Source organism: Aquila chrysaetos, chromosome 24, assembly GCF_900496995.4.
Source record: "Aquila chrysaetos chrysaetos chromosome 24, bAquChr1.4, whole genome shotgun sequence".
NCBI lineage: Eukaryota > Metazoa > Chordata > Aves > Accipitriformes > Accipitridae > Aquila > Aquila chrysaetos.
Window position 1 is genome coordinate 15,125,065 of NC_044027.1, and position 24,127 is coordinate 15,149,191.

The 24,127-nt window shown below is 54.2% G+C and overlaps 1 protein-coding gene across 1 annotated transcript; it reads left to right on the plus strand.

The window, feature by feature from the left end:
* The first annotated feature begins 1,181 nt into the window (after window positions 1-1,181).
* PLPP7 (phospholipid phosphatase 7 (inactive)) lies at window positions 1,182-18,211 on the plus strand. Its single transcript, XM_030000706.2, has 2 exons — window positions 1,182-4,870; window positions 17,363-18,211. The coding sequence occupies exons 1-2, from the start codon at window positions 4,420-4,422 to the stop codon at window positions 17,725-17,727; spliced, it is 816 nt and encodes a 271-aa protein (XP_029856566.1). The 5' UTR covers window positions 1,182-4,419; the 3' UTR covers window positions 17,728-18,211.
* Window positions 18,212-24,127: the final 5,916 nt, after the last annotated feature.

A 24,127-nucleotide genomic window follows, 5' to 3' on the forward strand; every position in this document is an offset into this window, starting at 1 on the left:
ACTGGGTGATCCTGACAAGTGAATGCCACAGGACGAGGGGAGGCGGATTTGCTCCTTTCCGCCCACAGCAGGTGGAAAAAACACAGTATGTTGTTATGGTTTTCTTCTGCACGTTTCTCAAAGCATTGGTTAAGTATTTATTTTAAACTTCCCGATCTCTGTGAAGGGCACAATTATAGTCACTAGCCCTGCAACAGATATAAAAGCTAAGAACACACTCAAGTTACAAGCAAGCAACTTACTATCACATAGTGTAAGAAAGAATGAAACGAGCATCTCCGAATGAAATATCCAGTTGCTTCAGCAGCCTCCAGAAGGTGCTGAAATCCTTTGACATTTCCAAGACTCTTTCACACTTTTCAAACAAGCTTGTCGCACTTTCTCAGAGCATTATGAATCTGGTGAAACTGCCTGTTCTGCAACTCTAGTTTCACTGAAGCTTTAGCCAGGTCTTGCTTCAACTTGGCTGTCTCTGGTGTTCTGGTCAACTAGGAAATTGAATTATCTCATTCTAATTAAACAAGCTTTTCATCCTCAGCTGGAGTTTTCTTTGGTTTTTGGTCGTGCCTGTCTCCATCGCGCTGCTGTGAGTGATTAAGGCATTAGCACACTCTACCCCGGAGTGGCTGCATTAAGCCGTGCGCAGAGCGGTTCCTGTGCCTGAGAGTGTGGTGCTCGCTGATGGAATTGCTGGAGAGGTGAGGCCAAGTTGTAATAAGTAAGAATTAGGAGTGTCTGGTGATGCTGTGCATTGTGTTTCCTTCTACTGCTCCTTCGATGCACCTGTCCGTGTCTCATCGTAGCACGGCCATGCTCCATTCTCGCTATTGCTCCCCCCGGTATCATGGCCTGCATCGTGCCTCCTTGCCCTTCCAGCACTTTTTCCAGGTTTACTGAAAGACAAGGTCTCCCCTTCACCGTCTGAGCAGCGGCAAATAAAACCAGCCCACCAGAGGCTATGCTATGCTGTGCTAATGGGCTTGACCGGCACTGCTGCGTGTGCCGTAAGTACTGCAGAACATTATATTTTATTTTGGCCAAGCTTTCTTTTTCACCCTTAGAAGAATCCCACCCAGGAACGCTGCAGCTTTGCTTGCAAGCGCTTTGGCTGCAAACCACTTCTTGGCCAGCCGCTGCTGGGAGGCTGGGATGCACCAAAGCTGCCAGTGAATTGTGGAGAAAGGGGACGTTGCTGTCCCTCCCGTCCCACCCGCATCTCCAGCGTGGTCAGCGTGGCCATGCCAGCAGCTGACGCCGGGCATGGCCACAGCTACGCCGGGAATTGTGGCCGGCGGCTCCCAGCCCCGGGGACTGCAGCGCTGCACGCAGGCAGGCGGGGAGCGCAGCCGGGGCCGAGCGGACTGGGCATGTGGAGCATGCCAGATTTGTCCGTCGGGATTTGTCCGTCTGGGCGTTCTCCCAGGTGCTCGATGACCCGTGTGGATCGGGTGTCAGGCCTGGAATAGCCCCGCCAGAGCAGGGAGCCTGTCTACAGGTTTAGCGGGGATATTTATAAACCCTTGGGTTTTTGGCTGTTTCGTGAGCAGCGCAGAGGGATGGTGCTCGTCATGGCCCCAGTGCAGGGATCGGGGACGTTTCCCTCCTGAGCTCGGTTTCTCCGGCTGGGACCAGCGGTGACAGCCCGCCTGGCTGCAGGAGACACCAAATTGTTTTCCCTTCCCGCTGCACTTTTGACAGGGGTTTGCTGGCTCTGCGTCCATCCCGCGCTGCCCTTCCTCCTCCGTCCCTTCCCGCTGGGGACTCGTGCTGGGGTGTGAGGCTGGATTCTCGCGGGGAGGCCGGGGCAGCTCTGTGTGTAAGGCAGAGAAATTCCCTCATATCAGTGTCAACAGAAGAGACAGGCACCAGATTAAATTAACTCCCAGGGCTTTCAAGGTATTTTTTTCCTGTGACAGCTCCCGAGGAATATGCTCGGCAATAGCCCAGCATCCCCAGCACGGGGCTGGACAGGCGGGAGAGACGAGTCTCCCTATTTCTGCAGGCTCCTGGCCAGCAGCGCTTTAACCCTCTGCCCACTGGTCTTTGCAAGGAATCCCACACAGCAGCAGCCCTGCACGGAGCAGGAGAAATAGGGAGGCCGTCCAGCAGGGAGGTGACAGCTATAACCAAGTTAAAGCAGCGATGACGGTTATCTCCCCGGCTGATGTCAGGTGGGCTGAGATTTTCCACATGCCTCGGAGCCGGGCAGCGGGATGAGGGCAGCCAGATAGGGACGGGGTGCTGACTTCCCCGATAGCGTAAGAATGCCGCTGCGCAGCCGGTGATCGGACAGGACCTGGTGGGTGTCGGTGATGTGGCAGCGTCTGTGCACGCTCCCGGGCTGCCGCAGTCCCAAATGGTACCGGAGCCAAACGGGGTTGTGGTTTATGGGCTGGGCAGGGATGCCTGAGGAAGGGATGAGCTCTTCCCCTGGCTAGGATCATCATTGCAGGCTAGGGACAGGTTCCCGGAGGGTGTGATTCAGAAATAAGTTGATGTATATTATTTTCCTTTGATTCATTAGGCAGGGGGGGAAATATGAGCAAAGCCCAGGGGTGAGGGCTTCTCAGGACCTCCGGCACTTGCTTGGCCAAGCGCTGCCCTCGCCTCCGGCCAGTCTGTCTATCAGACAGGCACAGGCTGGATGCATAGTTCATCTAGAGGACTTTGAGAACTATGGATAAAAAGTGCAAAGAAAGTGCAAATTTTTTCTTATTATCTTAGAAAGCCAAGAACCACCTTTCATTTAGCACTTAAGCTCTCCAGTGCATTTTGAACCTGGGTGCCTGATTCCCAGGGAACAGACGTGTACAAATACTGACCTCAGTAACTGGACATTTGGGTAGGCAAATGTCACTGGCACCAAGAGATGTGCCTGTTCTGCTCCTCGGTGTAGTATTCACCTTCTCCACTTCTCTGTCCATGGGGGATTTCCAGCCTATTTGCATAGGAATGCATAGGAATAATCCCGTTTCTTGAGTGTGAGTGGTGTGGACCTGCGACAGCCCATTGCCCAGGGAAGGTAACTCGGTGACGGCAGCCCCGGTGGATGTGGCTCAGGCTGTTGCTGCAGCGGGCTGCCGTCCTCCGGGCAGGAGGAACCGAGGTAGACGGTCTCTCCCAGAGGTGCTTGAGGCTTAGATCCACACAGCTGCGGTTCAGGGACAGTAGTAAGATTATTCAGACCTGTAAACTGAAGCTGTGAGCACAGACGGGATGTTCGCAGGGGCTCACCAGCGCTGGTGATCAGCGGGTGGTCTCAGAAGGGCTCACCCCAGCTGCGGTGGGGAGCTGGGAGGCTGACGGCAGCCGTGCACAGACAAAGTAATGGTGGTAGGAGGGATGGCAGGTCTTCCCTGTCCTCTGCAGGAGGACTCCCCAGGGCCTGGCACGAGCCCACAGCATCCAACCCACACTGCGGGAAGCCTTCCTCCTCCCCATCCCGCAACGCCCGCTCCCCTGGGGCCGGTACCTGTGCTGCTGCTCACATCCGCAGCTCCGGGACGCGGGCATCGCCTGCCACCTGCTCTCAGCGTGGGATCTGCGATGCTGGATGACACGGCAGAAACATGTGCGGTATTGAGGCCACGCTCAGCGCTGGGAGGCAGGGGGATGGGAATTCATTAGCAGTGTCTCTTCTAATCAGGAGGCAGGTGCTGCTTCTCCTTGGGTCCAGGAATGAGGTGAGCGATGGAAGTCGCTGCAGGGGTGCACCCTGAAAGGGGAGAGAGGATGCGCCTAGTGATGTTTGAAAGGAATCCGTACCGGGGAGAGGAAGGTGGCATCTAGGGTGCCCTCGCAGGGGGCGAGATGTTGCAGAACAAACATATGGAGAAGATACCCAGGGAAAGCCCCTTGGGGGGAAGCCCCCGGGTGATGCCCAGCCTTGGAGCTTGCAAAGCCAGGTGGCACAGCCCACCGTAGGAGCGATGCCAGCTGCCGTGGGGAGGGGGGATGCCGTGATCTCCTCCAGCTCTGACTCCGACACTGAAATGTGAGTTGTAGTGCAAAAAACTACATTTCCCAGTTTCCCTTGCAGCCCAGGGGAATAAGCAATTGGAAGATTTAAATAGACCAGGCCAGAAGCAACCAACCTTTGGCACAACGCTTTTCCCTCCTCTTCTTCCAATCTATTGGCTGTTTAACCTTTTTCCCTGGCACTGGAGTGGCTGCCAAGCCTGGCATTAATTTTCCTTCCAAGCTTGCTAGGCCCATGAAGTAAACAGCCATGTGCATTCCTTACTCTATATTTAACAGCTGCAGTCTGTGCTGGGGGCAACTGCAACAGAGGGGAACCTTTGTAGCTTCCCAAATTCACGGCTCGTGAGGGTGGGAGTGGGGGGAGCTTTCTGCGGGGAGAAGAGGAATTTCTCTCCTTCCCGGTATTTGCAAAGCAGGTTGCCTTAGAGAGAGACTGCAATGCCAGCATCCCAGCCGCGGTCCAGGGCAAGAGACAGGAACAATGTCCTCAACAGGGCTGAGTTCCTCTCCCTGAATCAGCCCTTGAAGGGGAACCAGGAGAGCAGGAGCTCCGGCAGAAAGCAGAGCGGCCAGGCCGGAGCAGCTGGTGCCCAGAACAGCAACCCCAAGGAGCGGAGGCAGTCGCAGCAGCTGCCCGAAGAGGACTGCATGCAGCTCAACCCCTCCTTCAAGGGAATCGCCTTCAACTCCCTGCTGGCCATTGATATCTGCATGTCCAAGAGGCTGGGAGTGTGTGCCAACCGAGCCTCCTCCTGGGGTGGTGCCCGCTCCATGATTAACCTCCTGGGGATAACGGGGCACGGCATCCCCTGGATCGCGGGTACGCTCATCTGCCTGGTGAAGAGCAGCACGCTGGCAGGCCAAGAGGTCCTCATGAACCTGCTGCTAGGTGAGTGGCAAACCTCCTTGCGCGCCGGGAAAGCCCAGCCCTGGTCACAAGGGACAGCGGCAGTGGGACTCCTCCTCTGCCTGCTCCCGGCCACCGCTGTGGTCAGGAAGCAGGGAGTGACCTTTAGGGTGAATGCTGCACTTATTGGCCATCTTGGTCCTGGGTACCGTGGGTGATGGATGTAGCAAAAAGTTGTCTAAGAGGGATGGAGTAATCCTGGTAGCCGGTGGCACCCACGGAGTAGGGGCAGGTCCCCGGTCCTGCATGGGGTAGGGTTGTCCAGTCAGACCAGGGAAGTGTCTGGGATGTGCAGGTGGATACCAGCAGCGATGTCTTTTATTTAATCTATGGTCATCTGCCTTGGTGGTGGGGATAGGTGGGGAAAACACAAAGATTTTAACCTTTGATATCTGGATCAATTCCTGAGGATATCCTTGAGAAAAAAAGATTTCCATCCCCTCACCACCTTCTTGAACGGACCCTGGCTCCACGTCTCAGCCACCGCGTGATGGAGTCCTGTCTCCTTCCCTGCTGCGGTTTGATCTCGCATCCTCCTTCCCATGAGGACCTTTCTTGCTGCTGTCCCCATTTCCATGAGCTAATTTGACCCAGAGGCTGTGCGGACGGGCTGGGATCTTTCTGTCTCTCCTTTCTTGTGCGGTGGTCGGTGTCCTTGTTTCTGGAGGTTGGGACGTGTTAAAGGAGTTGCCTTCTCGGTTGAGCAGGACCCATCCCACCCGTGTGGACCGATGTCCCACGAGTGACCAGGCTGAGCTCTAGGCGTGACTTGCCTTAGATCCTGGCCACGTCTGCCTGAGGACCTTGCTCTTCTCGCTCTTCTGCCTTTGGCATGGGGTCCAGTTATCATATTTTTCCTTGTGACTAATTACTGTCTCATCTGGCCATGATCCACCCTAGTGTTTCACCCTCCCCCAAAAACCAGCAATCGGAGCTCCCGCTTTTGGTTGGTAAGAGAAATTGAAAACATTGGATTTAGGCCTTTGCTTCTCAGGGAGCCTTTTGAGGGGACATAGGGATATTTTATTTCACAGACACCTCAGGAAAGGGACGTCCTGTCCTCAGGGGCCAACTGTGATGCGATACAGGCTCTGCAACGTGGCCCCAGGTTTGTTTTTTTTTTTCACAAGTTCATCCTTCGGAGAAGGCGAAGATTGCGCTGAACTGGCTTGAAAAGCACAGTGTTAGCTGCCTTTTCTCCCCTCTGCCTTTGAAAGAGACTGTCCTCGTGCTGTGACATCTAATGAAGGGAGGCCATCGCGGGGAAGAAGCCAGAATAGCATCGGCGTGATGCAGAGCCTGCCGACGTCAGCAGTTCTTCCAGGGGCTCCTCGGTGCGCTGGGTCAACCTCTCGCTGAGAAAAGAAGCTCCATTTAAAAGGGCACGAGGATGAAATAGTAGGTGACTAACACCAACCGGCACAGTTTCCAGATGTCTCTTGACCCCAGAGCCTTTGACGGTTCTGGAGCCTGAAAACTGACCTCTTTGACTCTAAAATATTTGAGATCCTTATAAAGAGCTAACACCACCTTTGACTTAAAAACAAGAAAGTTTTTCTCGCCCTTCTGTTGCCGTGTGAGGAGGCCAAATACAAAGCCACCTCCAGGTCGCGTTGAAACTTTGATTATCAGGCGGTCGCTGGGAGAGCTCGGCCCTGCGTCACTACCCGCATCTCCAGGTCTCCTGAGCTCACGTGGGGTGCCTGGGGACAGCTCGGGCGGGTTCTGAAGTCTTGCTTCCTTGCCTAGACACACTGCTCCCATTGCTCTTCTCCGCCTGCCAAGAAAGAAAATAGTTAAACTGTGTGAAGGACTAGTTCACGCCGTGACTTGGTGGCTCCATAGGTCTGGCAGCCTCCGAAGAGCTCCACTTTGCCCACCGAGTAGACAACACTGACTGGTGGGACTGGCCAAGGTGCCCTGGGCCTCTCTTGTCAGAGCGTCCTCAGCAGCACTTGTGTCACCCCACAGAGCAGATCCCAGCTGTGAGCGTGGCCTTGGTTTGATATTTAAGATTGCAGTCAGGAGCTCCAAATATCCGAGCAGCTGCTGCCGTAATACCTGCATTGCTGATGGAGGAAGGAGTCGGGCTGGGGAGCGTGGGGCTGGTGGACCTAGACAGATCCCATGAGAAGTGGGGGTCTCAGGAGTAAATAGGAAGGGTATGGCGTGACTGCTGCATCTGGCATCCTTGGTCCCCCTCGCTGCTGCTTTCCTGTGGATGAAATCCATCAGGATGTGGTGTGAAGCCTTCATGGGTAGGGACAGGTCAAAGGGAAGGGAACCTCCTGGTGCTTCCCTGGTCTCCTGGGAAGAGGGAAGCAGGGAAGTTGGGGGTGTCTATGGCACCCCTTCCTTACCTCCCCTGGCTCTCTTCCCTTCCCCCTGCTTGCTGAGAGTTTGATACATCAAGCAGAATTTCTGATGCAGTCTCTGGGCAGGGAGCCAGCCCATCATAGAGCACTTGTTTAGGATTTGCAATCAGGCTTTCAAGGCGAGGAGACAGGAGACTGCTGAAATGGGACTGGGAACCTGGCAGAAGCACCACTGCAGATGGAGGGGGGGCACTTGCGCCTGAGGAGCTCTTGGCAGGAGCTTTGCCAACGCATGGGAGAGCATTTCGGGTGAGGGGCTCTGACCCTGGGATGCTCCATCCATCCCAACTGCAGATGTTGATTAGCAACCCCAAGCAATGTTTTCCCTCCATGTTTGTCATCTGTGATGGAATTTATTGATTCTCCTTCTCATTGTAATCTTTACCAGCAAATGCCAAACAGCCAGAGAAGCACGCTCACAGCCTGTTACTGAAAAGATGGAAGAAATCAGATATCTGTGCCCACTGTAAAAATCCCTCTGCCAGAACGTGCTTTCAGGAAGACTATCTCAGCATTCCCAACCCTGGCTGTTGAAGAGTCAGGAAGAAAGTCTGCACCCCCTGGCCAAATTGAGAAAATCGTAATTGAGGAAACCCCCCAGTTTTAGAGTTCATTTTATTTGTCTGCCAGTGTTGGAACGTTTAGGACCGTTCAAGCTTTTCTCTGCAATCACAAGGATATCATGAAAACTGAGGTGCTTAGAAAGTCATTTGAACCTTGCAATTGGGCTTTCAGGGGGAAAACAGATACAAAACTTTCACTAAAATTCCCAGATCTGCTTCAGAACCAGACAGAAACTCCATTAAACCCTGGGGGAAGCAGTACCTCGGTTTCTGGTTCTGATCCATCTGGTGAGGATGTGGATCCAAATTTAGTGATTCATTGACTGCAAAGCCGGCAAAGAACATTTGGATCATTGATCTAACCCACGGCAAAATACAGGCTGTAGCACATCCCTTAATTTATTCCTGTTCAATTTGTTAAGGGAAAAAACCCAAACACTCCATCTGATGTACAATTACAAGTGAGGGTGAACTTGTCAGAACCATTTCTGTATTACTGCAGTGGCAGGTATTCTCACGAGCGCCTTGCTTTTAGTTTGACTCTTCTCTTCCCTTCATTGCGTCTGCGTACCCTTGTCTCTTCGGCTGAATAGCTCTTTTAGCCAACACCTCTTCTGCCTTTCAATATTTTGGATAGTGCTCAAGTCATTTCTTCACCTCCTATTTATTAAGCTAAACAGATCGATCTCGTTAGACTGATGGTCTTTCCAGGTCCAGGCACCTTCTTACTGTGACGGGGATGGAATATGGTCATCTACCCAAAGCAGTAACTCCGGTGAAGTCCACCTATTGTGTTTAGAGCCAGATTGCCACCTTGTTTAGTTATCTGCAGCCCAGCCGTGTGCCTTTGCTGTCGGAAGGTTAACCCTTGCTTGGTTAACCCTTGCACATAAAATACCTATTTGTGCTCGGTTTGAAATATCAGCCATTAACTGGTTCTGCTTTGGTCACGGCTTTCTGAAATAGGTATTCAGACTAGGAGAAGAGAAAGCCCTGGTCGTCTTTGCCTGCTGTCTCAGTGACACAGGTCCCGGTCCTCATCCATCACCAGCTGGCTCTGCATCCCGCTTCCGATGGGCGGGTTGGCTCTTTGGTGCTGTCACTAAGCATTTATCGCCATCAAGTAAAGCAGCGCGGCAGGGTGTGGACGTATCATCGCGAGTAGCGTGGCAGGCTGAGGATGGGTGGCTTGCCCCAGGAGGAGGAAAGGAGGGGAGCCCCGGGTCGCTCCTCCACTCCTGAAGGTCAGCAAGAAGGCAGTTCTTGCTCTCTCCAGACTTCTCCCTGAATACTGACCTAGCTTTAGTCTGACTGGGAACCAAGCCATGATATTCTGAGGCATAGTCCCCTGCAGAGCTGTGACTTTATCCTGAGCCATATATATATTTATTTTAAAAATATATATATATTTATAAATACACATAAATGACCAGGACTGTGCAGTCCCACCCCGGCAGCTTCTAAGCAAGACCAGATTGGCAGGAAAGTGGTGGATTAGGAAGGAAAGAGAGCAAGAAATGCCTTCGCCAGGCCCCTCGAGCCCCCCCTGACCCTGCTCTAACAATACGGAGGTGCTTCAGGTATTGTCATGCTTTTCTTTGGAGTCCACGTGGTGAAAATCCAGATAGTACAGCCCGTTGCTGGTAAAGGTCACTGAGTAGATTAAACGCCCAGGCAGTACAGACAAGCTCATCCTGTCAAGCCTCAGGGCTCCGCAGCGCAGACCCAGCAGAGAGGCCAGGGAGTTGCACGGCAGATGGATCAGTCCGTACGCAGCAGAGCTTGCTAAGCCGAGAGCCCCAGAGGTGGTTTGGGGCCAGATGTGTCTATTTTTTCCCCTTTCATTTTCTTCCTGTGAGGCTGGGGATTTTCTGAGCTAGGCAGGGCAGATGATGTTTCGGCAGGGAAGGGGAGAGCAGCTCGAGGGCTGGCACCCTGCGTGAACCAGCCCCTCCTTGGAAAACCTGGCACACGGAGGAGGTTCAGCCCCTGTCCTGCTCCCCTCCCAGCCCTGCCAGTGCCCACTGAGATCTCAGCAAGTTTGCAGCACATCTGCCTAGCGAGGTGGAAACGTTTAAATGTCAAGTAACCCAACATGAGTGACCCACGGTGGGTGCCGGGCGGAGGGAACAACACAGATGCCCACTCCCTGCATCCCACATCTAGACACAGGTCCAGCCTGGCATTAAATATTCCTCTTCATCACATCAGGCTGCTAATCTGTCTCTTGTTGTCCTGCTCAGATACAGCAGTTAAAATCCCTGGTCCTTTGGTGGGTGCCGTCCTCACCCTTCATCCCTTCACAGCTGATGAGCTCAGGCATCTCCGAACAGCAAGAGATGCCCAGCTTTCCCCGCTTCCCTGCCCCCTTCCCTTCCTCGCCTGCTTCCACTATAGCGAATATATACTGTCCACTGCAGGGCAGGCTTGCAAGTCTGCAGTGTCCCTTCAGATAAAGGACAGTCAGTGACAGGCTGGGACCCATTTGACCGTGGCTGGAGCAGGCGGGGGGGGGGGGGGGGGGGGGTATTTCCAGGGACCCGCGTAGGGTCTCTATCAGACCCACGGTCTGATCGGCCCCTTGGTTCTGGGCGGTATCGAGGAGCTCAGGTCCTGGCCGGCCGTTTGGTGCTGAGGATGCTGTGAGCCCTGCAGCCATCAGCGTGCAGCCCTTGGGGAAACTGCAGGAAGCTGAAATCCAACCCTCGCGCAGAGCGAGCAGGCGAAATGTTCCAGAGCCTGAATGCAGAGTGAAAGAGAAAAGAAGTGCGAGGGTTGTTGAATGGGAAGAGGGGGAATAAACATGGGAAATGAGTCATCCTTATGTCTGTCACTCCGGGAGCAGCTTCCCAGTGCCCCTGCCTGGAGCTCAAAGGGGACAGTAGCTGTTTCACTCAGGCAGAGCCAGACCTGTCGGAGAAGCAGAGCCAGGCTCTGGCCCAAAGGGAGATCCCGAGACGTGGGTGAGTGTGTTTGCCTCTAACGCGCCTTGACAGGAGCAGTGGTTGGGAAGAGGAAGGTGGAGGAGCGTTGGGCAGCGAGGTGAGTTGCTGCGAGGAGCGGAGGGCAGGGAGAGCCCGTTGGGTATCCTGCTCCGGGCCAGGCTTGGTGGAGGATGGGGGTGTGGGAGAGAACTGTCTCTTTTTCCTTCCCTTGGAAGAAATCTCCATGTTTTCACCTGGAACGCAGTTCTGGCCTCACTCTCCATTTCCGTCTATACAAGGATGCTGGCAGACATACCTGATCCGAGTCTAACGCACTGTGAGGTGCGATGGTTGGAGGCCCTCTGAGCACCACAGAAACAGCCCCAACTTTTTTTTTTTGCCGGTTTGCCTTATTGAAGGCAGCGGGGGGTAAAAACAAGCCTAAGCAGCGCTAGGTCTGAGCGAGGAGCCCAGCGTTTGTGGGCTGGGACATGCTGTTGGTCATCAGCCCAAGGCAGTTTTCTTCCTCCGGCTCATCCCGTACGGTGCTGTTGTGCTTGTGCGTGTTGCAGCGCGTGGTTCTGGGGTGTGCTGATGTTACCTGCACCGCTGCCGTAGCGGACGGGGTCATTGCAAGCTGTTGGAGCCCTTTTGAGAGGCAGCTGAGCCATCCTGGGGGCTGCGCAGCTCATTTTCCCCAACAGCACGAGCACTTTTCGCTGCGCTCACCCTCTCGCCCATGTCTCGTCCCCAGGCCGTGCGGACCCCCAGCGAGGCAGCCCGGCTCAGTAATTGATGCTGAGATACAAATTCCAGCTGCCAGGGGCACAGGATTTCCAAGGGGAGAACTCCGGGCAGCCTGAGTTTGCACTCGGGGCTGTTTCTAATCATCTAGGATATAGCAAGTCTATTTTTAGTTGTTGGTTGGGATTTTTTTTAATTAATTGCACAATGCTGCTTTCCACCATTTTTTCACTTCCCCATGACCACTTACCCCACGCTGCTGCTTGTTCAGCCAAAAAATAACCTCCCCCCAAAACACCGCAGTGTCTGATTCATTGGTTCTTCAATGTGTCATGCCATCTGTGCCTTTTGTCAGCTTTTACACCTAATGGTACCACATTTGGGGAAGAAAATGGAGTAGAGGAGTTCACTTTCAGAGGAGTGGACCTCTTCCAGCGGCCACCAACTCCACCGGAGAGACGGTGAAGATGCTTTTGAAACCTGCATCTTTCATTAATATCAACTAGTCAAGGCTGCAAACGGCTCATTTTCCAGGTCAGGGAGCCTAATGCCCGCGGGAGACTTGGGAAGTTCGGAAGCAGTAGGAGGGGGCATGTAAGTAAAAAGAAAAATGGGAAAAAATTACAAATTCTAATTACGGAGCAAAAGAAACTGTTTCCTGAGAACGGTGACATTTGTCCAGGGTTCACTCCTGAGTGAGGCTGGCTAATCTGGGAAATACAGGACCTTCAAAGCCAACCTTGGCCCTACACGTGGCCTCAGCAGCTGTGGCGGGGAGCACATGCCATCTCAGCGGGGTCGGTGTGGCCTCCAGCACGGCGGGACCCGGGTCAGAGCAGGCTGCAGGCTCTGAAGCCCAGGCAACGAGTTATTGCCAGCTTGGCTCTGCTTTAAAATGGTGCTGGGGCTGGGCAGAGGGGGTTGTCCGATGCACATCTGCTCCCACGCTTGGGTGCCTCCTGAGCTCATGGGATGGTCTCGCTCTTTGTTTCTGGGCATTTACCTCCCCCTTTTCCTCTCCCTGCGTGCTCAGTCGCAGTTCTGGGAGACTGAGTCCAGCCTGTGACTCTGTTTTCCGATCCCGATCTCACAAGCCGCGCTCTGGAGAGCAGCGTTGTCTCATCCAAGCAGCCCCATGTGCGGGAAGTCATGTGAATCGTGACTGCAGGAGCAGACGAGGCCAAGGGCTTTTTTGGCTTTCTCTTTTTTTCCTCCCCGCCCTGTCCCTAGCACTGCACCCAGGTTGTTTTTCAGCTGTGGTTTTGATAACATGTTTATATAAACATCTCGGCCGGAATCCATCTTCGTCCCTGGAGACGCTGCCTGGCTCCGACCCGGGGCAGGCGATGCCCCCCGCGGGTGCTCGCCCCATCCTCAGCCTCTTTCAGCTCCCGTAAGGGACGGCGGCAGAGATGGCACCTCGGGTGCTGGGACAGAAAGGACTTTACAGTGACAGGGGACGTCCAACTGTTTCGACTTCCCTTAAATACCAGCTTTGGGGTTTGGCTTGGTTCTGCTGCGACGATGCTTCGGGTTTGTCCTTGTGCCCTGCCTGCGCAGGGCTCGCCTCTCCGCTCGCCTCCACTCTTAATGGGCTCCTAACGTTTGGTGGTAGGAGCAAGGCAGATAATTGTTTTCCTTTTCTTATTAATAGATATAAAACGTCTGCCCAGGGGGCTCACTTTCAGCTCATTTACTGTGCATCTCATGCCAGATGTTGGCTATTTACAATACCAAGGTGATCTCTGATGCTAAAATTGTCGCAGGCAGACAAGACTTGCTCCTTGGTTTTGCACTTTAAGGAAGTTTTAGATGTTAATAGAGCTTTTTGCAATCAGATGGTTTTGCAGTGGAAATCTGGAGGATTGTTTCCCTTAACACCGGGTCAAAGGGGAAATTCTGGATCTTCTCCAGAAAAATGTGAAAGGAACGATGGGCAAGAGCTAATCCTCCCTTTGCTCTTTTAAATCCAGTGCTACCTGGATTTTACACCCGATGCCGCTTCTGGTTTAAATCCAATGCTACCTGGAGCTGGGGGAAGGACATGATGAAAAAATGCTTAAAATTAAAATGTCTTGCTCCTCTCATCTCACCCCTCGGTCAGGTGGCACTCCGCCATCTCTGCTATACCTCTGACAGCCCCGTCTGTCTCCAGAGAGCGACGTTGTGCGAGTGCAGGCTGGTAAATCAGCTGCAGGCTCCCTTCTGCGCTCTCTCCCGGGGCTGTATTTCCTCCAGCCATCAGTCTGGTCAGCCTGAAGGATTTGCACGTCTCTGAGTTAGGGACAGGGGAAGGGCAGACCGAAGGGGACGATGCCGGTTTGCAGGCGGCTGGGACTGCGCTGGCAAGTGCAAGGCTACCGGGCTATCGGATGCAACCGCTTTGGTAGCCAGCAGGCACCTTTCCCAGTGCAGAGACACCCGCTTGCAGCTGGACCCACCAAGGATGCCTGTAAGAAAGTTAACCCCTTAGCTGCATAATGCTGGCATGGATGTGCCCGCCTGAGGAGGGAGGATTTGGTTTGCATCGCGGGGGGGAAAAAGCAAGCGAGCCGAACTCTAAGCGGGCATGTAGGTCAAGGAATTGCAAGGGAATAGGGCCTGGGCTGCTGAGCAACGGCACCGTCTGTATCTGTTTCTGAAGGATGGGCCGTTGGCAGGACTGTCGGCAGCAGTGCTGCGTGCTGATTCACTCTGGCAGTGCCTGGCCGCCGGCACCAGCAGCAGCAGCAGCAGCAGGAGGAGAGGGCAGGGGTGCAGCGTGGCTCCCCGGGGCTTTGCAGGGGCTCTGCTGAGACCCAGAGCTGGGCGAGGGTTGTGGGACCCCCCCATGCCTCGGGTGCCATTTATTTCATAAATAAGTTGCTTCATGAAAGGAACAGAAAGTGCAGGGGGAAGTGACGGAAAAAGCACCAGACGGAGGGATCTTTGTTTTTTTTTTTTTTCTTTTAACAGCAAATTAACCCCCGGTTTTAATGCTGTCGTGCCTTCAGATCTTGAAATGTGGGCAAACGAGGCTTTCTGCTTTCTGTGCATCACTTGACGAAAATCAAACCTAGCAGTACTGAAAGCCCATTTTATTCATCTTCTGAAGAAAAGGATTATTAAAACAGCTCTTTGGCTTGTTGTTGTTCATGCCCTGAACACCTCCATGCACACATGCCTGCATCCCTCAAGTTGCCCTGACATCACCTTTGACCATAAAAGTACCTTGTAAGTGCAAATTACTGATGGACAATGGTGAACACCACGCGTCGCTAAAGCACGCGATGTTTGTGCTACTGATCTACGGGTGGATTTGGTGAGGAATGGTCTGTGGCGGGTATATTGAGCACCATGGAGGAGGCACTGGGGATCCTTCGAGGTGCCCAGACTGGTTCCTGAGTCCTGGCTGGGCTCCTCAGCAATGCAGTAAGTTGCTGACTTCAGCAGGAGCAGCTTGGGCCACAGTCTTCTCTTGGCAGCTCCGGTGCATCATCTCTCGGAAACGAATGCGTGAGTCTGGGCTCCCGAGATTGTGTCCCAGAGGCTTCGGCTTTCGCCCAGCTCTTGTCCAGGGTGAGATGGTACTGATGGGCAATGCAGACGATGAGGTCTGTAAATCGGCTCCTGAAGCGCTTTGCTGAGTCGGGGCTGCAGGGGGTCACCTTGGTGGGGTGAGGAGCTGGGCTGGGGGTGATTTAGGAAGCCCGGCGTGAGCAGAGCCGTGCGGCTGCCTGGCCGCAGCGAGACGGCCCCGTAACGGCCGGCCAGCCCCGGTGCTTCGTTACCCTCGGCGGCTGCAAGCCGTGCTGACGACATTCGGCCTTAACAGGAAACCGCGGTGAGTGGCTGCTCCAGGGCTCTGCAGCCTGTGTTTGAAATGCCTCCCTCCCTTTCTCCCCGCCGCCCCGGCCAGCCCCTTAAAAAAAATAGCAGCAAATCTCAAAATGCAGAGAACGGCTCCGCTGAGTGCTAGGGTCCCCTGCCGTGGGCTGCAGACCTCCCGCTGCTCTCTCCCGGTCTGCCGGTGCCATCAGGCAGGCTCTGTGCAGAGCCCCTGGCTGTCCTTGTCCTCCTAAACCCATCACCACCGCTCCGGGGCCGGCGCGGCGACCAGCCTCCTTGCATCCCCCTGCCACCTGCAGCCTCGCCACCTCCTTTCGGATGCCGCCTATGAACCTTGCCTTCATGTCAGCCTCCCGCTTCTCCTTGTGTTTAAGCTGGAGTCCCCGCTGCTGCCTGTGCTGCCGTTCCCGCTAGCGAGGAGCTGGTGCCCAGACCTTTTCCTCTGCTCCGTCTCCCCTCCCAGGAGCGGCTCGGGCAGGACCTGGTGGGCAGGAGGTCCAGGGACGACCTGCTGTCCCCCTTCCCCATGCAAGACGCCCTGCAGACGAGGAAGAAAAATAGCTCTCCCATAAGGAGAGAGTTTGGCTGGGATAAATATCAGCTCCTTCCCAAAGCGACGCCGGGGGCTGGCTGCGCAGAGGTGGCACGCCGTGCCGGGTGGGTGAGCAGAGCCGCTGCGACAGCTCCTCGATTCCCAGCTCCTGCCAGGTGCCGAGCGGGCAGGAGTCGCTGCCTGCCTCCGATGTGCCGTCTCATTTCCCGTCCTCAGCGCCGCCGCGCTCCCAATCCATCCTCCCGAAACCTTGTCAGCTCCCAAGGAATGGTCTTTATCAGGGCCCGAGAACCAGGCAACTGGCCTCTCGCGTTCCTGCCGGGGGAGCGGGCTGTGCTCGTGATGCTATATATTTCCTTGTCATTGCTGTGAGGAGCTGAAATCAGCACTCTGACCAATTAGGAGGGCTGGGGAAAAGCAGATGAGGGATTAAAGAAAAATAAAATCGATGCTAGGAAATAGAAATGACAGTACCTGTCAGCTGGGGCAAAGGGGGTGGGATGAAGAGGAGGATGAAGAAGACAAGTGCTGATGGGTTTCACTCCCGAAGCAGTTAGGGAAGAAAGGTGATTTGGCATTGAGACCTGCAGCTGCAGGGATGGTCCCTCTGCTGCCACAAGCCTGGGTTTGCTCGGGCTGGGAGGTGTGTTACCCCCCCCCACGTTTGTGCGGGGAAGGGGGTGCATGGGGTGACTCACAGGGAGAAAGCCACAGAGAGCGAGAGGCGAAAAGAAACAAGAAATGGCTCGTGGGTGTTCCGTGTTTCGGCAAAGGGAGAGGGACAGGCGGGGGACATCTAGGAGGATGACGCCCGCCCTCCGCTTCAACGCACCGAGGTGCTGTTTCTAACGCAGGAGCCCTTTTTCTTTATTGCATGGCTTTCCCATTGGCTCGCTGCCTCTTAATGCTCTTTTCTTAGTGAAATCTGTCAGCATGGTGCGATCCTGCTGGCTGGCTCTGGGCAGGGGGGAGGTGGTGGGCTTGGCAGAGGACAAGGGACGACACCAGAAAGTGCTGTGGGGCACTTTTCCTCCCACCGACTGCTCACTGCAGCCTGCTCACCCCGGCACAGAGCCAGCCCAGGCAGGGGTACGTCCTTGCTGCACAAGGTTTCTAAAGCATGGGGTGGAGGACAGAAACAGAGACATCCAGTCCAGTGGTTTGAGGGCCAAAAGAGTTTTAATTTTAGCTTTACCAGTTGCTATCTTTCTTCCCGAGCGGATCGCTTGCCTCTGTGGTTTGGGTTTCTCGTCTGTGAGATGGTGATAATGGTACTTGCCTTCTCCGTGGGTGAACTAGGAGGGTTAATTAACATTTGGGTGGTGATCTGAGGGTGGGGGGAGCTGTGTGCACCTGAACTGTGGACATCTGGCTGGAATTGAACCCAAACCTTTATTTAAAGACGGCAGCAATCCTTGAATGTACTGCCTTGAAAATTGCTGTTGACGCTGCTTCTGACCTTTCCCTCCTCATCTCCCATTTTGTAGCCCTGCTTCTGGACATCATGATTGTGGCTGGTTTGCAGAAGCTGGCCAAGCGGAAGGGCCCGTACGACGTCACCCCTGGCTTGTTGGACTACCTGACCATGGACACCTATGCATTTCCAGCCGGGCACGCCAGCCGAGCGGCCATGCTCTCCAAGTTCTTCCTCAACCACCTGGTCTTGGCCATCCCTCTCCGGATCCTGCTGGTCCTCTGGGCCCTCTGCGTGGGCTTTTCCCGCGTCATGATCGGACGGCACCACATCACAGATGTCCTGTCTGGCTTTGTTTTCGGCTATTTACAGTTCAGGCTGGTGGAGTTGATGTGGATGTCTTCCAACACGTGTCAGATGTTGATATCCATCTGGTGAACATGGAGGACTCGACGCCTTTCCACTGGAAACTAGCAGATACTTTGAGTCTCCTTCCCAGTATTTTCTACATGTTGTTTGTCGGAAGCAGTTGTAACTTCCATGAGTAGTGGCGTTTTTTAATGTTGCTTCCCCACCTGAAAAAAAAAAGTTTCTTGCAATGGATTGGGTTTTAGCAATCAAGGGCCATACCTGTGTTTTGGCCATATTCTCAAGCTGTGTTTGGACAGCAACCTAATTAAGCTTTAAGGATGAGAGAAATGAGCTACATGTCCGCCTAGTTTGAGTGGTTCACATCGGCACCTTGATACGTCCTCGGGATGGGCAGCGCCTGAGAGCTTCCTGAGAACACATTCGTTAACTTTTTTGAGGCTAAATGATTTTGGCCACAGTGCTTTTTCTTTTTGTAAGCCCAGCAGTTGTGTCTTGTACAGAGTAAGGACACTGCTGGCACTTCACAGATAATAAATAATCACTAAAATCCTGCCCTGTTTGCTTCTTATCATAAGGAAAGGGACAAAAGCCAGTTCAGTGTTGCTTTGAGATACGTGTTCAACTTGGAGCAGGTCCTTCAGTCTTGCTGAGCGAGGGGATGCAAACAATCATTTAAATGGTTTGCTTTGGATGGGGTGGACCTAGATGGGTGCTCAGGACACTGAAGGTGGCATGCTGAAGCCAGCCTTTCATCTGCTGTTCAAAAATCTGCTCTGTGTGGGTGTGTGTGGGGCGGTTGGTCTGGTAAAGGACAAATACAAGTTGCCCATTTTCATCCTAGTAGGAAGTAATTGAATAGGCATTGTGCTGGATCATGGTTGATTTTGCAAAGCAGGTCTAGATACACAGCAAAGAGTCTTTTTCTATCTCTTCACGGCCATGATTTTATAGTTATGCCAAATGATGCTGTAGATGGGAATTTCACAGGTAAGTCTTGTACAGCATTGACTGTTTTCTGGTACACCCAGCAACGTCAGTGAGCTCGAGGGCAGGGAGGCAGGACTGCCCGTACCTCCGCCTCTGCTCGCTTGGTTGTAACCTCATTCCAGAGGGAAATACTGACTGTTTCTGTGTCTCCCTCCATGTGAAGTGAGGAGAGCACTCCTGACGTTCCTTGATTGCAAGGCTGAGATAATTGATGGCTGTGAACTGATCTGAGATCACTGAGTATAGAGTGTGATGTTCAGACATGGTGCTGTTGCTTTTCATTATTGCCGAGAGGCCACCTTGAAACCTGCCTGATCTTTACCCAGGTGATGGCCATGCTCAACATGGTGTCTCTGAAACAGATCACCCCTCACGACTAAGAAAATCCAATCTTTTGCACAAAACTTTCCAGTTCTCTGTGGTTTCTCTGTCTTTAGAAGAGAATTTGATATTTGGCAGGTGATGGACACTACCAGACTCAGCATCTTCCTTGGTTGGATGCGTCCTGCAGAATGAAGGGATCCCATCATCCCTGCCCTCCTGTCTATCCCAAGTGAGCAAAATGCACCTGGCTTGCAAGGCCAGGGAGCAGCCAGCTGGGTCTTGTGCTCTCCTCTATCCCTGCATGTTGGAGAGCCTCTTCCTACAGGGGCTGCTAGTGAGAAGGAGAAGACATTCAGATGATGACTGCTGCAAGCTGCTAACATTTGTTGCTCTTTGATAATTAATATGAAAAGAAGCTAAACAGAAAAATCTATCCCTGGCACGCGTCTCCAGCCAGTGCTGCCGGCTCCGAGGCTGAAGCAGAAGCGTGGTAAGGAGGGCTACCGTGTCCTTTAAAGACGAGCCTCCCACAGAGCTCCCCGGGGGTGGGCTGTGCGAGGGTCCCTTGGGAAGGGCTGTCACTGAGTATGTTCAGGAAAGGGGAGAGCTCTGGGTCTTGCCGGTTATCCCCACAGGCTGGCGGGTTGGTGCAGCATCAGGCGGAGCAGCAGGGGGGTGATCGGTGCTGCCCCGCTCCCCTGCTGCTGCTTGTTCTGCGGGTGGGAGCAGAGATGTGCTACTGCGCCTGGCCTCCATCAGGGTTTTTCTTTGCCAGTGTCCTTCTCCGGCAAAGACTTATGTGAAGAAGCAAGCTATGGTGCTTTCTCTTTCCTTCAGGCATTACTACGCTTGGCAGAGTTTATCCTCACCCCTAGGAAGGATGGAGGCAGGTTTCTGCAGCTCTGATGGCATGTGTATGCACTTATGTGTAGCTGGAGATGTGTCCCTGAAGAAGCAGGGAGCAGGGGAAGACTTTGCCCTGATTGCTTTGTGGGAAGCTCTCACTTTGTAGCTCTAGGTTTTATTGAACCTTTGCAAATAGGCTGGATGCATCTACAGCCGTGTTGCTGGGTCTAGGTCTCCTTGCACTTGTGTTGTTTTCTGCTGGTATATCCAGGATGGCTTTGGAGGAGTTACTCTTCGTCTTTGCTGTTGTAATCAGGAGAGTGTGGCCTGGAGAAACTGCTGCGGTGGGTAACGTCAGCTGAGCCGGTCTCAACCCAGCGTGTAGTTGCACGGCAGGAGAGCAGGGAGAGGTGAGTTGGGGCGACTCACCGGGGTGAGCTGGGGCTTGCAGGACAGGGCTCACTCCCAAACAGGGTTTGTCCTGGGACCTTCCACCTGGGCACCCCCAAAGCCTGCACCCCTCCGCTCCCCCAGTGGGTCAGTGCCCAGAGCAGGGGAGCCCCAGCACTCGCTCGCTCGCTGCAAGGAGGTTTTGGGGAGAGCCCCCACAAGGTGAGTGCGGATCTGGGCACAGATGCACCAGGAGAGGCCCAGCAGAGCATCGCCTCGGCCGTACCTGGCCCTCCCGGCAAGGCAAGCGGCATGGCATCCCTCGGCCCTCTCTCCCGGCCGCCTGCCGTGCCGAAGGTACCGCTCAGAAACAACCAGCATCGCTGCGGGAAAAGCAGCTTCTGTCTCTATAGCAACAGCGAGGGATGGCGGGTACCTACCCATCCTTGTCACCCAACGAGCAGGACGGACTGGGGCTGGGTTACCTATTGCCTCCCAAGGGGGAGGCAGGAGACCCCCAGCCCAGCCGCCCCCCCAGGGACGCAGCCGCGTGGGTGGGGGGCACGTGGGGAGCGGTGACGGGACAACCCGGCTCTTCCACCGACAACGTACAATCTGCGGGGACCGTCCCCAGCTTTCAGGGGAAGGATGTGCTGCACTCACAGACATCTAGGACCAGATCCTGAGTGTTCTGGCTCAGAGGCAAGGAGGGCACAGCAGCATGAGGACGATCTCCCCGGGCTTTAGATCTGTGCAGGTGCCATCTGCCTTCCAGCCCTCAGTTGCTGCTTGCAAGGAGGAGTGTAGATGCAGTGTGCGTGTCCCTGCAGCCCTGCAGCCAGAGGAGGGGTTTTTGCCCCTTCGGAGGGTGTTAGAGGGATGGGGCTGGGTCTCAGCCCTGGCAGCGCTGCTGGACCGTGGGCTCCTGTGTAACGTGCTGGAGGCATCGCCCGGTTGCACTCTCCGCTGGCCTCACATTTAGCAGTGGCTGTAAGAAACACCAGTGGGTCTTGCATATGCGTGTTATTTGTAAGCCAGCGGCTGGGGCCAATAATTTTTGTGCCTCATTCTCCGCTCCCCTGGAGCTCGTGCTGATGCTCACACAGAGGTTTGGTGCCAGCTGTCCCGGGTGAGCCGGAGCAGGACAGCAGGGCTGCTCTGTGCACGTGCCCACCACGGCCATGTGGCTGCGGGGAGGCAAAAGGCCAAATGGTTTGCGCTCCTTCAGGATGGCCCAGGAATGTGAGTGTTTTCCCCGAACCTTCAGACCCCCAAATTGAGGCATGCAAGGCTCAGCACGAGGCTCGAGGAGGAGTGGTCCTTCCCAAGCCAGGACACTTCTCCGTCCCCCTGACTGGGGCACCTTCTGCCTTTCAGTTCATCTAACAGATGAATTAAGAAGATGCCCCAGAGAAGGCAAGTGCAGCGCATGGGTTCGGGGGCTGCTGCCATCAGCACTGCGTGTGTCCATGCAGCCAGGAGAGTCCCAGGCTGCGGTGGCGGTGATTTCATTTGTGATTCTGCTGCGTACAGTGAAAGGCCCCTCCTCGCCTTCCCCTAATGCTGATTATGCTTAGCAGCAAAAAGAGATTTTAATTTATTTTTAAAAAAAAAGGGTGCCAGGGCAAGTAGCAAATCTGGATTATATCTTTGGGCATATGTGGGAATCACAGCTGGAGTGTTTAGTTCCCCCCTCCCCAACCTAAGCTGGTGTTTTATTCCAACAAGCTGTTTTGTACGTTTGTGGCTGGGGCTGTGCTGAAATGAAGGTGGGACAAATCCCTTCCCACATCAGGGCTGTGCTGCCCTCCTTGCTGTGGGGCTGTCAAGGGGGTCCTCTCTCCTGTTCCCCAAGAAGGGGTGACTCGGGCTCCGTTTCCCCCTGGGATGAAGCAGGCGATGGGGAGGGAAGCGTGGGCACTGGCTGGCACCCAGAGAGCAGGTTAACAGATTTGAGGACTCAGGGGGAATTAGGAAGGCTGTTACACAAGGTCTCCCTGCGGTAGCACAGGTGTGGCTCTAGTTCACCCTGTGCTGGGTTTTCTTGGGCAAATGCACTCCTTTTATTCACTCAGGGTATTTCTGATGGGGGTGAGAGGACCCATGGGTTTAACTGGCTCCCAGCAGCTCGGTGCAGCAGCCCCAGATCCCAGCACAGCCCCGACACCACTCATGCAGCACCAAGCCACGCGGGACGGCCCCGGCAGCCACAAACTCCCTTCCAGGGCTCAAAGGTTTCTCCCAGTTAGGGAGAATCATCTGCGTGATTTTCAGTTAAGTTTTTGTATTAAAGTGATAATTAACCATGTAGTTTCCAGGCTAAAAGTTTAATATATTGGGCAAAGCCTAGAGAAATGGGATGGTTCCTCCCTTTCGCACGCGTGTACTGCAGAGGGTGCTGTCAGAGCAGATGATGCTGCACATGGAAGATGCGTGAACACAGCCGATGCCTTTTGCATGTGGTTGATCATCTGAAATAGAGATGTGACCAGTTCCTGCCTCGGCATGGTGGGCTGCAGGCAGGGGCATGGACACGTTGGCTGCAGGGTGGGAGCAGGTGACCGAAGAGGTGTTTTTCTCTGGTGTTGACCCAAGAGTCCCTGGCTGATGTGCCTATGTTTGAATACAATGCTTGATTTAAGGGGGTGCCGTGGGCTCTGCCCCCCAGGTGGGCAGGGATGGGGTTGCTTCGTTCCCTGCCTTGCTGGGACTCAAAGATCTCTGCGTTCGTTCCCCAGGACGCAAGAGTCAAAGAGGATTAAGGGTCCCTCGGCTGATCACATTTATTTCATTATTTGAATGAAATCCCTTGTAAATACCACCTCCCCCTCTCCCCCCTTTTCTTTTTATAAAAATAGAAGGCAGAGAAGAATTGGAGATTTAGGAAAGTTAATCGCAGGAGTCGCTTGAAAACCGTTAACCTCTCGCAGCCCAAGCAGCACCCAAACCGTCCTGCAGTGGGGAGATGCTGAATGGCCTGGGGGGGGACCAGCAGTTTCCCCAGCTCCCCCAAGGCAGGGTTTCCCCTGGAAAATCCCTGGTTCTTAGCAGGTGAGGCCTCTCCGGCTGGACAGTATTATATCCGCTTTGTTCACAGCTTTGCCATGATGAACCGCTAATTGTGGTGTTGGAACAAATTGGCTCAAGCGCCCAGGCGACTCCAGGGCGTTCGTCGAGTGGGGTCACGTCTCGTTAGCCGGGAAGCCCTGTGGCAAATGCTGCTGGCCCCGGTGTCGCAGGCGCAGGGCCATTGGATATGCCGATGCTCTTCCCTTTACAGTGTGGTTACTCTGAGCCTCTCCAGAGAATGGGGATGAGTCTGGGCACCTGGGGATTGCATAGGGATCTCTCCCAGTTTAAGTATTTCTGACAAATTTCTAACAGGTGGAGCTGGTTTCCTCTCCCCAGAAAGGGCCCTGTCCTTGCAGAGTCCCCATCCCTCCGATACACCCTCGCCCATGGGACCCTCTCTGACTTTCTCGCTTCTCCCAGGACCAGAACCCTTGTGCAAGACCATTGGTGCTGGAAAGTCAGACCTGCAGAGATTAATTAAAATAAGAGCAGTGGGAAGAGAAGCTGAGAGCTACAATGATGGATGTTTGCGAAACACTTGCCCAGAGCCTGAAGTGCTCCAGGCATTCGGTGATGTTTGCTTCCAGCCAAGGAGCTGTGCAATAGTTAAACACACTTGATGTGATCGTGATTAAGGACTCAGCCTCTGACATCTGGGTGCAGGCCCACTGCGAGGAGCTGTGATGCACCCAGCGCTGATGCCCTCTCCCTGCTGGGATTTGCACCTTGGAGCTGCCAGTGCTGGTTTGTCATGGTTTGCTTCCCCTGGCTGTGAGGGGGGTTTTATTTGCTTTAAACCTAAAGTTGTGTATTAATAGCATGGTAATGCATAGCCTATGTGTCTGGT

Bases quoted from the DNA above. Each gene is read 5' to 3' on its own strand.
- PLPP7 (XM_030000706.2), top strand. From the start codon at position 4,420: ATGCCAGCATCCCAGCCGCGGTCCAGGGCAAGAGACAGGAACAATGTC. The intron at 4,871-17,362 runs GTGAGTGGCAAA...CCCATTTTGTAG, and splicing joins CCTCATGAACCTGCTGCTAG to CCCTGCTTCTGGACATCATG.